Here is a 14,947-nt window from a genome sequence, read left to right on the forward strand (position 1 = left end):
CTATATATCAATTGGGTAAATGTCTTCCATTACAGCCTCAGACTAACCAATGCCTTATGAGTGGAATTTTGACAGAAACTCTATGAAAGTCATTCATAAGAGTGTGTGTGTGTACATGAATGTTTAAATTCTTTGTCTCAGGATGAAATCATATGAGCAAAATTATGATGCTATGTTTTAGATTCTTGTAAACAATGCATCCAGAATCTCTGCATGTTTAAAGAATAGTGGAGTAAAATATTACTTACTTGAAAAGACTTGCTGGATAAGACTTGCAGCAGGAAAGGTATCCAGCTATAAAGATAATTACCTGATCCATTGCCAGCACAAAGAATGCTATTAGTTACAGCAGCTACCTTGCATGAAAGAAATACTTAACCCTAAAAGTAAGCTGTCTCTTGAACACTTGAAAATAAATCTGTTTTGAATAGATGTATGTTGTAACTTTCAAAATCCATAAAGTACTTTTTGAGCTATTTGGACCAAAAACCATCTCAGATTGTTTAAAAAAGCAGTCTTGTTGTCGTAAGCCTGGTCTAGAGATGCTCTTGGTCTTCTCAATTATTAATGTAATATTCTGCATACTTGGTCACTTTTCTGATTCGTTGATACTGAATTTGAACTTGCATGTCTCCTTTGGTTTTAGTTGGGCAATACACTTCTCTCATTTATGTAAACACACAGGCCTCTTCCTAAGTACTTACTGGAAACTGTTCTTATATCTGTATGATCATATTTATTAGTCATCTTATGTTCTTTAGCAGTATATTTTGAAGTATGACATTGTAAAATATATCTTAAAGCTTCTTTCTTCTTAAATCATTTACATTGCATATGTTTTATTCTAATTTTCATTTTGTTCATAGTTGAGTGGTAATATGGTTTCAGTTAAATTTAAGCCAAGCATGCCATATTTATAACTGTGTTATCTATATTCTCAAATATCATAGTTTATTTTAGATATGGTTTAATAGTATCACCCGAAAGATTATATGTGTAAACTTGTGTTCTGTCTAATAAAACAATTTTGGTATTAGGCTTCATTTGTGATATGTTTATCTTGTTTCTTAGCAATGTGTTTGCCAAAATCAACATTTACAAAGTTATCTTTAGTCTGATTTCAACTCTGTGTTAATGTCTCCATAGATTCATCAAAACAATTTTAATTTGCAAACTGGAATTGGTAATCAAAATCTAGTCAACATTTCAATGCTTAATTTGTGGAAAAAATCTAAATCTTATTTAGGCCTAAAAATCCAATTTTATGCCTCTCTAATGAAAAAAAGATTACAAATAAATTTTCTTATATTTCTGCTCAAAGTATATTTCTGTTGCATACTTATACTTTGGTTCATGAAAAAAATTCTGAAACCTCATGCAAATCAACTGTTTGTCTATAAACCTTAACAAAACAAACTGCTGTTTTCTGATTTGAATTCTATTACTTTTCACTTATGAAGTTGAGTCTCATAATTTTTTTTTTAAGAATCTTGCTTATTCACCAAAAAATGCTTTAAAATGCAAGATGTTATAATTATATGGGGATTTTTATTTTACTTAGAATCCTTTGAATTCAATATCATTAAATAGTATACTTATTTTAAAATATTGTTCTTGTTATTTTAATACATTCAGAAAAGCTTATTTTACAATCTAATTTAGAACTCAGTAACAGTAGTCTCTCTTCGTGGCAAGGTGACTATAAACATTGGTCTATTTTAGTGGCAAGATAACTATAAAATACCCTTTGTTACAGTACAAAAAAAATCATTGATAATTTCTTAATTCAGGTCCTTTCATTAATTCAGTATTTAAAAATTCAATTAATGCTTTAAAATTGCAAATGTAAAAAGATTATGATAATTTTCATAAAATTTTTCCTATTTTTTTCTTTTGGATAAAACTAATATTAATCCCTTTACATTTAAAAATAATTTATACACTAAAGGAAGTTATTGTGAATATTAATACTATTACTTATTAACTTCATGATTTTTATTATTCTCTTTACGCTTTACCCAGATTCTAAAATTTAGTGAGATAACAAATAATTAATATAGAAAAATAATCGCTTATAAAATTAGACTAACACAAACAAAACTCTGTAACTCCCCCTTTTTCTTATTAACAGGTAATCAAATTTCTACAGGATGACCAGCTGTTGCCTTGCCACAGGTATGAATCTTAGTACTAGAGATAAGTGTATAGTAACAACTAAGATGAATTCTAAGTTGACCCTGGTGTAGCTCAAATATGAAATGTTAGGAGTACGTTCAATACATTACATCTGCTGTTCTTTGAGATTAATATAAACATATATAGACTGGGAAGATGTTTACACAGTTAAAAAATACTAATTGAAATGAAATATGTAACAACCGAATTTCTTGTAAGAATATGTTCAATATTAATTTAAAGTATTTTATAAAACAGAAATTATGATTTTTCTTTTTTCTATTACAAGAATAAGTCATAGATTATTTTAATATTTGCATATGACTCTGAAATCTTGGCATCTTACACATTCATTATCCAATTCAAATTTGCTTTTGCTTTTAGTTTTATTTATTTTTAGTTTTGCTCACTTTTATTGCAATATTAATGACAGGACATTTTATTTTATATCTAGTTTATTGTTGGATGTTTTATGTCTTTATCTGACTGTTTCCATCACTTGACTTATAATGTTTAAACCATTCCAGTTTTGTCACATCAGAATTCATTTCTCATTTAAATAATTGCATGTGTAACTATTTTAAATAGAAAACAGGCACTTTTAGCAATTATTACTTAGATTTTTAAAGTTGGACATTGTTCTACAAATTTCTCCATACTTCTGAACACTAAACTGAAATACTTAGAATATCTTGATATAACAGATCATTGAGTTTTGAGAGATAACAACATATGTTATCCAAAATATGTTCATTACATGCAATTTGCAATTTTAATTACATGCAAAAAAATCTAAAATTCAGTTACTTGCATAATCTAATCATCAGTTATTAATAGCTACATCCAATTTCAGTTAAAAATAAATTATAAAAAAACATTGTTTTACAAAACATTTTCATCACATTCGTTTTTGTCATCATTTTACAGTCATTTCTCCATGCAGGCATAGATTCAATGTTTTTGTGTGTGCACACATACACACAAAGCAACTCTTATGTCTTACTGTGTGAACTTAATGTATTTCATTGTACCACCAGAACTAGAGAAATTGTCCCATATGGGGGAAATAAAGAGTTTCTTCTAGTCTATCAGCTCCTATTCAGAGTTACTACCTGCCTAGATATGCAACCTGCAATATGACTTCCAGAATTCATATTGTGCTCATATATTCCACTTTGGCATAGTTTCTACAACAGAGAACTTCTCTCACCAACCACTTTGTGCAGTGCTTTGGGTGCATTTTATTATTATGTAGGCACTAAAGTTATCATCCTTGTATGAGTTCTATTTGGAGTTATTGCTCTCCTTGATAGGTATCCTACAATACCACTTATGTCAACATCTTGCTTCTATGTTCCATTTTTCAGGTATAGTTTCTACAACTGGATGCCCTTCATATTACTAATCACTTTACAATGTGTTAGGTATTTTATTGTGCCACTGACACTAGAAAGATTCTCCCATGAAGGAGGACTAAAACACACTCTTTCTCCTACATCAGTTCTTATTTGGAGTTGTTATTCAACTATTATCTTCTTAAACAAGTAGCCCGTGATGCAACTTGAAATGCCTTGTGTGTGTGCGTGTGTGCACGTGTGCATGCGTGTGTGTGTGTGTGTGTGCATGTGAGTGTGTGTAAGCATGATGTAAACAGTTCAACTCAGTTCTACTGCCACATTACTTAAATTTTTGGTGTAATTTTCATCATCATTATCATACATCAGCTCTTCTATGCTGGCATGGGTTTGACAGCATCGAACATCTCACCACTGGTCTTTTGCCACACCATTTACCACAGTTCTTCAACCAGTAGCACATTCTACTAAGGAAAAGTCAACCAACTCTTTTGTTGTGTATGTTGTTTTTATAGGTTCCTTGTAGGATTATATGGCTGGATTGTGTTTCTATCACCAACTACATTACAGCATGGACTGGATACATTTTGGAGATGAAACCACATGCAAAAGATCTAAAGAGCTCCCTCTCCCTTACATTGTCTGCATTTTTACCTTCCTTTCTTGTGTGGATTGGAGGGAGAGTTTAGCAAATAAGTGGTCAATATCAATAAACATAGAAGGTGGGGAGTTTAGGCAATCAGGATCAGTGGAGTTCCATTGACCAATAAGTGCTTTTGTCATTGGCGGCAAAACGATTCATATTTAATATTAAATTGTCCTTCTTAGAAACAATATTATTTAAGATTATCAGAATTCATATATAATTCATAAAAAAGATTTATTCACTTTATAACTGTCTACACACAAAGAGTTTCTTGTCTTTGATTTTGTATGTTTAAAAGAGAAATGGCCAACATAAATGACATGTTGGCCATATTTTAAATTAAATCAAATTTAAAGTTGGGTCATATTTGAAACTAAATTGTTCTTCTTGAAACATAATTTTTAAAAAAAAATAGGGAATAGTACATAGTCAATAATAAATGAATAAATATGGAATCTTAGTTTTATTGCATCAGAGGTATCCTCTGAAGTATACCCCTGCTAGTATCAGAGGTAACTGCTGAAGCTTTCTCAGCTTATGTGTTTCAATGAAAAAGGACCTGCATTATATGTAGAAAAGTAGAGTAACTGTAAATGTTCTTTCTGTTTACCAATACCAAATTTTGTATATGAAGTGCTTTTATTCTTTCGCTTAAATTGTCTACAAAAGTTATACTGATAAAGAAATTGTCTCAAATTTAATATTGTTTGTAAATGTACAAGGATTATTATATGCTATTTTATGATGTTCACACTAAATATGTTTAGAAAAATTGTATTAAAAACTTTTTTTTTTAAATTGCTAATGAATATGAAGAGAAAGATACAAGGAAAATTGAATGAAAGGTCTTTCATCCTAAATTGTGAAGACAATAAACATCTTTAACTTCTTCACTCGTGTAAACTGAGTGAAAGCTATAAGACTAAAGACACTTGCACAATTACACCTACATGCACAAATGAGTGTATACAAAACTATTGCTTATATCATGATGCAAGGTAATTTTAAAGCAATTAAATGAGTAGTGTCTTTCAGGCTTTTCTAAAATCATTAGCAACACTTGAAATTAAAACTGGGTTAGGTCTTATCTTACCAAGGACTGCCTGGCCTGCAGTATATGTACATGCATAAAAGCATGCATACATTATGTCATATTATCAAATGTACTTTTTTACAGTGATATAACATAACAAAAAATTGTTATCAGTGACTTGAAAATTGTCTAATACTGCTACATCTACATTGTACATATTATTCTACATTTATAGGGACCGCCAGGCTTGAAGGGAGAACCAGGTGAACAAGGATTAAGAGGAATAGCTGGACCAATTGGACCTCCTGGCTTACCTGGACCCCCTGTAAGTAAAATCATTATTAGACTTGCATATCTTTTTTTTTTATTATCATTATTGCAGAAGGCAGTAAATTTTGAGAGAGAAAGATTATAATTTATTATTAAACTGATGCCAATACATTATTGGTACTTTATAAAGCCCAGGAATAAGGGAATTAATCAACTCTAGGATTTAATCTCAGAATATAAAAGGATGTAGAATTGCTAGTCAAAATATTTTGTCTGGTATGCTGATTTCTGCCAATTTAAACAAGTTTTATATGCTCAACAAAAACAGAATGTGTCCTTTCTTTGAACATTTATGTGTGTGTGAGAGGAGAGGGAGTGCATTTGGTATAGTGTGATACATGATCAGTTTCTACTCTTGATTGCATTTCCCCTGTAAAGAATGTATGAAAAAGAATTATGTATTATTTTGTTATTAAACTTAAATCTTGAAAGATTTAAATTAAAATATTACAAACAAATAATGTTTCTCTCTCTGTTAATAAGTTTTCTATTTACATCTTAAAGCTTGCATTAGGCAGTGTTGAGGTTTGTTCTTTTACCTACTATTTGAGTAATGCTTCTTTCTGTCTCAGATATATATATATTGTAAATAATTATATATTGTTTACTGATTATGTATGTATTTTGATTTTATTTATTTTATTGCATGATTTATTTTAGAAATGAAATTTGTTGTAATGGTTTCGTCTGATATCCTATATTTTACCTGACAGAATTTACTATACCAATGTTTGTTTTAGCTGATTGAACTTAATATTGTCATCGTTGATTTTTAATTCTGAATTATCCATTTTGTAAATAAAATTATATTTCTTTTAAACTTGATCAATTTATCAGTGTTCTCTCTAATGTAGTAGTCAGACATTTTTTCTTTTTTCTTTTTTACAGTTGAATCATGCCAGAACGACAACTGTGAAGGTAGGAGTTGAGGGATAAATTTGGGGAAATGCAAATACAATTTTAAAAGAAAATGAATTATCAAAAGCTATTTTCAAAATCAGAAGACACTAAGACAGCTTCATAATTTCAATGACTAATACTCATTCCTAAGTTATGCGTATGTCAGACAATATGAAGTAAAAATTATAACAGACTCATCTATTTGGCTCAGAGCTATGTATATATATGAGTGTATCTATCTGTCTATCTATCTATCTATCAATCTATATATGTATGCATATATATGTGTGTGTGTATATGTATCTATATATTTATATGTATATGTATCTATATATGTATATATATATATATATATGTATGTCTATATATTTGTATATTGTATATATGTATGTATATATATACTTGTATATTGTATATATGTATGTATATCATAAATGTATGTATATATATATATATATATATATATATATATATATATATATATATATAAAGGGAAGAATAAATAGAATCAAAAGGAAGAGGGAGTACGATTTGACAGCTGTTTAATGACCACTAGACATGTTTCAATACAACATAGATCCACATATAATATACAAGAATTAAATTAAGTAATGGTTTACCTGTATAATGGGACCTAGTTGTATCTCCTCAGGTGATATATAATCGTTGTCTCCATAAATAAATGTTTGATTTCGGTGCTATCACATCCAACTGGCTCCAGTTCAGTGTGATAGCATCAAAATCAAACATTTATTTACAGAGACAGCAATTATATATCACCTGAGGAGATACAACTAGGTCTTATTATACAGATAAACCGTTACTTAATTTAAATTTAAATCCTGTATATATGTGGATCTATGTTATATCGAAACATGTGTAGTGGTCATTAAGCAGCTGTCGAATCATATCCATCGAATCATACTCCATCTTCCTTCCAATACACAAGGAATGCCTAAGCCTAGAATTGGTAATATACCATAATACTGCTAGCTATCTGGTAATTCTAAGGGTAAATGAGCTCTATTTTGTACTCTAATACGTTCTTATATATATATATACACACACACATACATATATACACACACACATACATATATGCATGTGTTTATGTATATATGTATAGATATATATATGTGTGTGTATGTATATAAAATATAATTAAGATTTGGTTGAATTAAGTACTTAAATTGAGGCACCTTGTTAAGGCAATCTAATTTTTACACCTAAACAATATCAGATGAATATCAAACAGTGCTTTTCTCACAGTAAAACAATAGTTTTTCTGTGAATGACAACCTCTCTCACCAACCTCCAAAAACCTCTCTCGACAACCTCTCTAGACAACCTCCGACAACCTCTCTCACCAACCTCCGACAATCTTTTTCACCACCCTCCGGAAACCTCTCTCGCCAACCTCAAACAATCTCTCCCTTCTCCAGCTGACAGTTTTTGTCCTTTTTCGTGATGGAGAATACACCTTTTGTGGCAGTTATAACGAAATTGCTTTCTTATATCAGAGTAATAAGGCATTTCAATAGAACATCTTTACCCACCAGAATTACTATGTATTAATGAGGTTTATTAGTATTGACATAATAAGCTATCTTTTATAAAACAAATATGTTTTCCTAAACTTATTGGTACAATTCATATTAAAATTAGAGGTTAAATTCAACAATTTAAGTCTAGATGTAAGTATCAAAAATAGTTCATCCTAGACATAAATTGCACCTATTACTACCAAAGGAGTAAGGTTTTGCATATCCAATCATCGACCATTTAATTTCATAATCAATGTTCTTTTCCTTCAATCCCCATATATATTTACTGTGTGTGTGTGTGTGTGTGTGTGTGTGTGTGTGTGTGTGTATATATAGGTTATGAGTGGTAGTGGTGTCAATGAGACCCAGAGGTGTCAGGTAATGCTGAGTAAGTGCTATGGATAGACCATAGTTAAGCTCCAGGTTCAGTGATTTTATTCATAAGGTATTGGAATCTCATATGTATACCATTCTGCCTAAATAATGGATTTACAAATACAATATCCCTGCATATCTCATATCTATTTTCATTCCTCTACTTCACTCTCTATTTCGTATCATATCTAAATTAACTATTGCTTAACCATCTTCTCACACCGTCTCCGATGAAGGGATATAATAAATATCCTGGAAACAGCTGTAAGACCTTCTATTTATAAATGTTCTAAAATCTACACAGCCTTGGTTTTTTTGTCTAATTATGAAAAGTAAATCTTTATATATATATATATATATATATATATATATATATATATATATATATATATATATATATATATATATATATATATATTGTGCTGTATTGAGATGCGAGTAGGATTTATGTTGTGGATGGATAGCATGGGGCCCAAGTCTTGGGTATCTTTTAAAGGTGATGCAAACATCATTTGGGCAACGCTGATGGGATATTTTCTACATCATGCAGATGGTGTAGTGCTCACAGCGATGTTGGTGAGAATAAAGTTTGAGCTTTTCTAGTCAACCCCAATAGTCAAGGCCTGTCATACCATCTACCTTTTTTTGTAATTGACCTTTGAGGTGCTTCAACTTTCAAGATACTTTATTTCATATATATGTATATATATGGACACCACTCAGGCTCTAGAAATAAACCCATTATGAAACTTCCTAGAGGAATGTGATGGCACGGATTGGAAAACAGAATATTTTCCAATCAAAGTTCAATGTAGAGGATTCGTTGGACTCTGTGTGAGGTGACTGTTGTTGTCTCTAGGCCTAACTTATCATAAAGCAAATACCACTGTGAGTGATATCCAGACTACAGTGTAGAAGGTAATGGCTAGAAGAATACTCAGTAAAGCCTAATAACCAGTTGATCTAGCAGGTAGGGCTTCATTTCAGTGTGCAATGATGCCATCGAAAAGAAAGCCCTGAAACTGCATGCATACTCTCCTGATGACCCCATAAACTTGTTAGCATCCAGTATGAAGAGCTTTCAACTAGTAGTACTTGCATCTGTAAGTTGTTTGCAAGAAATAAATAAATATAGGTGTGGCTGTGTGATAAGTAGCATGCTTACCAACCACATGGTTCCGGGTTCAGTCCCACTGTGTGGCACCTTGGCCAAGTGTCTTCTACTATAGCCTCAGGTTGACCAAAGCCTTGTGAGTGGATTTGGTAGACGGAAACTGAAAGAAGCCCATCGTTTGTATGTTTGTGTGTCTGTATTTGTTCCCCACCATCGCTTGACAACTGATGTTGGTGTGTTTACGTCCCTGTAACCTAGCCGTTTGACAAAAGAGACCCATAGAATAAGTACTAGGCTTACAAAGAATAAGTCCTGGGATTTATTTGTTCAACTAAAGGCGGTACTCCAGCATGGCCACAGTCAAATGACTGAAACAAATAAAAGAATGTGTATATATATATATATACACACACACACACACACACACAGAATGCTCAACACCACATTGTTGTATACATACACACATACATACACACACACACACACACACTCATATATATTTATATATATATATATATATAAGAAATAAGAATAAAATATATAATATATAATATATAACAAAAAATAGAATAAGCTATTTAAATGACATAAACATAATATGTTTTTTGTTTCTTCAGGGTGAGGCTGGTGTTATTGAAGGTGGTGGCAGCGGTGAAGGGGTAAGTGTATAAAAATCTTAAAAGTACAGATTTCATATCCTTTTTTTAAAATGTTTTTCTTTAATACTTCTAATTGGAAAGAAAATATTATAGGATGTCAGGTACTTTTCATTTTCATTTTTTTTTTCTTTCAAATACAGTCAGTATTATACAATGAATGACAAATATAGCTAATTTATATCATTCTTTCATTTTCTATAAATATTTCATCCTTTTCTTTTTTTTTTGTGGTTATGATAACTGTTAAACAAAGGAGAGCAGACAGATTTTTTTATCAATCATTCTCTTAATCACATATAATAGCCAAAGGCATTGCAGTCTATATGCAAAAGCTGACCAAATATTTTAGTGATTCTAAACATGAAAAATTAATTTTATAGATTCTCTTAACTCCACTTTCCCAAATGCTTTGCATTGATTGTTTTCATATTTAGTCTAATTCATATTCCTATGTCAGTAAACCAAGAAGAAAACAGATGTTTTGAAATATTAAGGATTCAGTCACTGTGTCATTGCTACAGCAGCTTTAAAAGTGTCACTTCAAATAACTCATAAAGCATTCATGTACTCATTTAACTAATTATAGATATTATAACCAATATTCCTTTTCAATACTAACAATAAGATATTAAATCACTTTTATATCCTTATATATATCCAGATTTTTTTTAAAATCTATAACAGATAATAAAACTTACAAAAAGAGGGTTGAAATTAAAAGCTCCATAAATAGAAAAATGTGGTGATTTTTTCTATTCAATACCTAACATGATAAAGGGTAAACCATAAACAGTAGAAGAGTTATGAGTTCTTTGTAATTTAAATGTCAATATGATCACCTGATTGGAAAGAAAAACTGATATGAGGCAAAATGCATTATTTTGTCTTTAAAATATATTTCACAAAAGCATGCACTATAGTTTTATTAAAACATATATAAACATTCTATTCTATAGATACCAGGTCCAACCGGTCCTCCCGGCCCTTCGGTAAGATATCATTTAGCTCATTTAAAATTTTAGTTAATGTGTTTGGTTTTTTTTTGTGTTTTTTTTTTTTTACCTCCGAGTGTTAATAACTAGAGTAATATAATAACTTAACTTAATTTGAGCCCCCAAAAGTACTTCATATTATCCTAATTTGAAAGATTGAACTAGACTAAGGTTAATGATGTCAAAAGCAAATAATTCCTTAAGTTAAGCCTATTTCTATTTCATTGATAGAAGAAATAAATTTGAGTATTTCATTAATATATCAATTAAAAGTTTACTTTTAAAATATCCATGAAAAATGTTTCCATTTATTGAATTTGATAAACTAAACCAATTATAGTAAATAAGGAAATTTACTAACTCTATATTATGTTGATAGTGTCTTTAGAATATAAGATAAACTGTTATTCTATATAAAATGTTAGAGAAAATCAAGTGCAAAATAAAGATCCAAGAAATAAATTGTTTTTGAAACTAAACTGAAGGCACTGATATTATTTACCAGAACAAGGTACACAATTAAGATAAAATAAGTAGTAGCATCCAGGGAAACTAGTGATGGTTTGTGGCAAATAGTGAGTACAAACAGTTGGAAGTTTAAATAATTGGTAGACAAGACCCTTCATGCAGAGAAATGTTTTCTGATGTCAAAGAGTTGCTCAAAAAATGATCCACTAGCCAACAGCTGGACTCATCTCATGTAGAGATTTGCAAGTGATGTAGTGAATAAGGTTGGTGAAAGTACAAAGTTGTCTGCAATTTAAAATTGGGATTGAGAACTGGTTATATACTGATTGTGATGAACTGACAAATGTAATATACAAAGTAGAAGCATTTGAAGGTACTGGAAGAAGAAAACTTCTGACCAATAAGGTCTTGCAAGTTTTTTGTCTCTTTTGAAAAAGAGGCGGAACGGTTTTGGAAAGATGAAGTAGTTTGAGAGTCAAAGGAAAAAAAAATGGAAGTTGTAGATAATATTCTGCTAATGTAACAGAGCTAACAAGTGTAAGTTAGAACAGGGAACCTTGTTTGTGGGTGTCTTCATGTGGAGCAAAAATGACATGGCTCAGTCAGAGAGATTCTTGGATTTATTGGAACACAGTTGTGATACATGAATTGAGAATAAGGAAAATTTGAAGCAAAAGTGTAAGTCATCATCGTCATTTAACATCTGTCTTCCATGCTGGCATGGGTTGGACAGTTTGACAGGAGCTGGCAATCCACAGGACTGCACCAAGCCCCACTGTCTGTTTTGACATGGTTTTTACAGCTGGATGCCCTTTCTAACACCAACCACTTTACAGAATAGACTGGGTACTTTTTATATGGTACCAGCAGGGTCTGTTTTGGCATGTTTTCATGGCTTGATGCCCTTCCTAGTACCAGCCATTTTACAGAGTGGACTGGGTGCTTTTTGCATAACACCAACACTGGAGACTTGCATGACAAAGATCCTTTAAGGGGGAGGTTGGTATTGAAAGAGGTGGCTTTGCATCAGTGATAAGAGGTTAGAGTATGACAAAGACAGAAACAGATGTCTTGTAGAGGATTTGTATACTATGCCACAACCATAAACTAAATGAATATAATATAAATAAATGACACTGCTTATGTCAATAAAAACAAAAAAGATAGAAAAATATGATGCAATATCTACAGTTAACTTCAGAATTATAAGAATATTAATAGAAATGCTATTGATAGAAGATAGCAAGAAAAGTCAAATATTCAATATTAATTTAAGAAAAAAAAAAGGGCATGAAAGGTTATTCATATGTATACTTTTCTGAATGTTAATTTGATCACAGAATTAGTTTGAACATAAAGCTTGTAATCCTATCCTTAAATAGACAATATTGCATCAAGATAGCTTCTAAATATGGAATGGTGCATCCTTTATGTTTGACTATAGCTAGAAACAACAAACTATCTTGTTTTATTTACAAAACCATATTTGTAACTTGCTGCCTTTTCTATCATCATGTAATGTTTACTTTTCATTTGATTTAATATTGCTTATGACTGCTTGCTCTTTAAAATCTATTGAATTCATCTTAGCCTTATTTAAAATAGTACATACCACTTGTCAATCAATCTTTTTATTAAATGATTCTTCTGTGACCTACAAGAAATGGTATGCACTAGCATTCTTTTCTCAACCTGTATTATTGTGGAACACTCTTTCTACTCTACACATCTCCCACCAATAAATAATTTAGAGAAATTTAGATTAGTATTAGTTGCATGATGTTAATTCGGCCTTCTACATTTTTGTTTTAATAAGGTCATTACAGACAATATTTTTTTCTTTATTTTTTTCCCTTTTCTTTGAAATAAGCTTTCATGACATAAATGAATAACAATATAAAAGAGCCACCTTGCATGACTTATGCAGAAAAGGTTACAGTTCAGTTTGTCCAAAACATGAACTGTATTCTTCTCTCCCTCCTCCACTCTCTCTCTGTATATATCTGTCTGTCTGTCTGTCTATCTATCTATCTCTATTTATACATGAATCTTCCTTGCTTTTATCATTCTTGCATATCTGAAAGAATCCCTACCTGTTTGATTCCTTAGATTTTTATTTAAAGCTCTCTCTATATAAAATTGGCTAGCTTATTTACCCATGTAGTTTTTTTCTATTGACCGTGAACCAGCTTTCTCTGAGAAACAATAATGGAAAAATGGAACCCAAATCAGAAAATAGTCTTGTAAGTGTTGTTTTTAAACAGGTTTAATAATTCTAGTTTATATAGAGTCAATAATCTTTGTTCTAATATCTATTTTTCCATACTGTACAGATTAATCATATTAACTATCTGCTTATCTAGCAAAATAGATATTTAAAAAAAATATAAATATCAATTATCATAACTTAAATAATGATTACTTAGAATTTCTGTAACAGGAAAAATGAAACCTTTTTTCAAAATGAGTGAAAGATTCACTCTTATTCTGATCACTATTAGAATCATTTTAATAGCCGATTTTATTTTAACATGTATAATCGGTTATAGAATGGTTAGAGAATTTCAACTTTGACATGTTTTCAAATTTTTCACTTTTAATAAAATAAGATCAATTTTGCTATGATATAGAGAAAAAATGTATATGGTCAAATTTTTGTGTGTTATTTTAGCATGGTAGATTTAGTACAGCATAATTATGCATGAAAGCATATGAGATACAGTATTAAATTTAAATGGAAAATTTTCCCAATTTTCTTTTGATATAGTCGTATTTATCTAACATATGGTTTATACAAACAAAGCATAACATGATTTCCAAAACTGAACATTTCACTGCAGACTCAGGAAACTCTGTGACAGAAAGATCTAATATTACTTTCTGTCATTATTGCATTAATTAGTGCTGCTGCTATTATTATCATCATATTCCTTTACATAATTATCAATATTTCTTTCTGTGATATATCAATAATTCAATTATTTTCATGCATACAATTGATATTTCTAGTATTTAGTTGCTGTACTTTATTTAATATGTTCCATAGATTTATATTTTTTCTATCAAATATCTGTTGAATTCCTCTTTTTATTATTATACATCTAATACTAATACAATGTAACCTACGTGTGATGTTTAAAAAGAATGGCAGTTTTTCAAAAAGTTTAAATACTGTTTAAGTCAGTGACTTCAACCATTACCCTCTTTAGATCAATTAAACCAGCAGTAATTATTACTATTAAAGATTTGCCACCACTAATAAACTAGGTGCCTGCTGTAGCAATGTATTTAAAATAATATATGTGTATATACATTGTGAGGGTCTCTGTTTTTGTTTTGTTTTCCTCGACAAATTT

General features: G+C 30.4%; 1 protein-coding gene across 43 annotated transcripts in view; it reads left to right on the forward strand.

Annotated features, from left to right (window-relative positions):
- Positions 1-14,947, forward strand: part of LOC106873237 (uncharacterized) — a 229,508-nt gene that overhangs the window by 179,675 nt on the left and 34,886 nt on the right. For 18 of the 43 annotated variants that reach the window (XM_089345199.1, XM_052977064.2, XM_089345236.1 and 15 more), the window contains 5 exons: positions 5,445-5,534; positions 6,428-6,457; positions 10,090-10,131; positions 11,088-11,120; positions 13,781-13,834. In XM_089345199.1, coding sequence (XP_089201325.1) covers positions 5,445-5,534; positions 6,428-6,457; positions 10,090-10,131; positions 11,088-11,120; positions 13,781-13,834 — 249 coding nt within the window. Of the gene's footprint in view, positions 1-5,444; positions 5,535-6,043; positions 6,065-6,427; positions 6,458-10,089; positions 10,132-11,087; positions 11,121-13,780; positions 13,835-14,947 lie in introns of all 43 variants that reach the window. The other 25 variants (XM_089345158.1, XM_089345289.1, XM_089345247.1 and 22 more) reach the window with 5 other exon arrangements.

The sequence above is a fragment of the Octopus bimaculoides genome, chromosome 2 (genome assembly GCF_046866305.1).
Source record: "Octopus bimaculoides isolate indiv1 chromosome 2, ASM4686630v1, whole genome shotgun sequence".
NCBI classification, from domain to species: domain Eukaryota; kingdom Metazoa; phylum Mollusca; class Cephalopoda; order Octopoda; family Octopodidae; genus Octopus; species Octopus bimaculoides.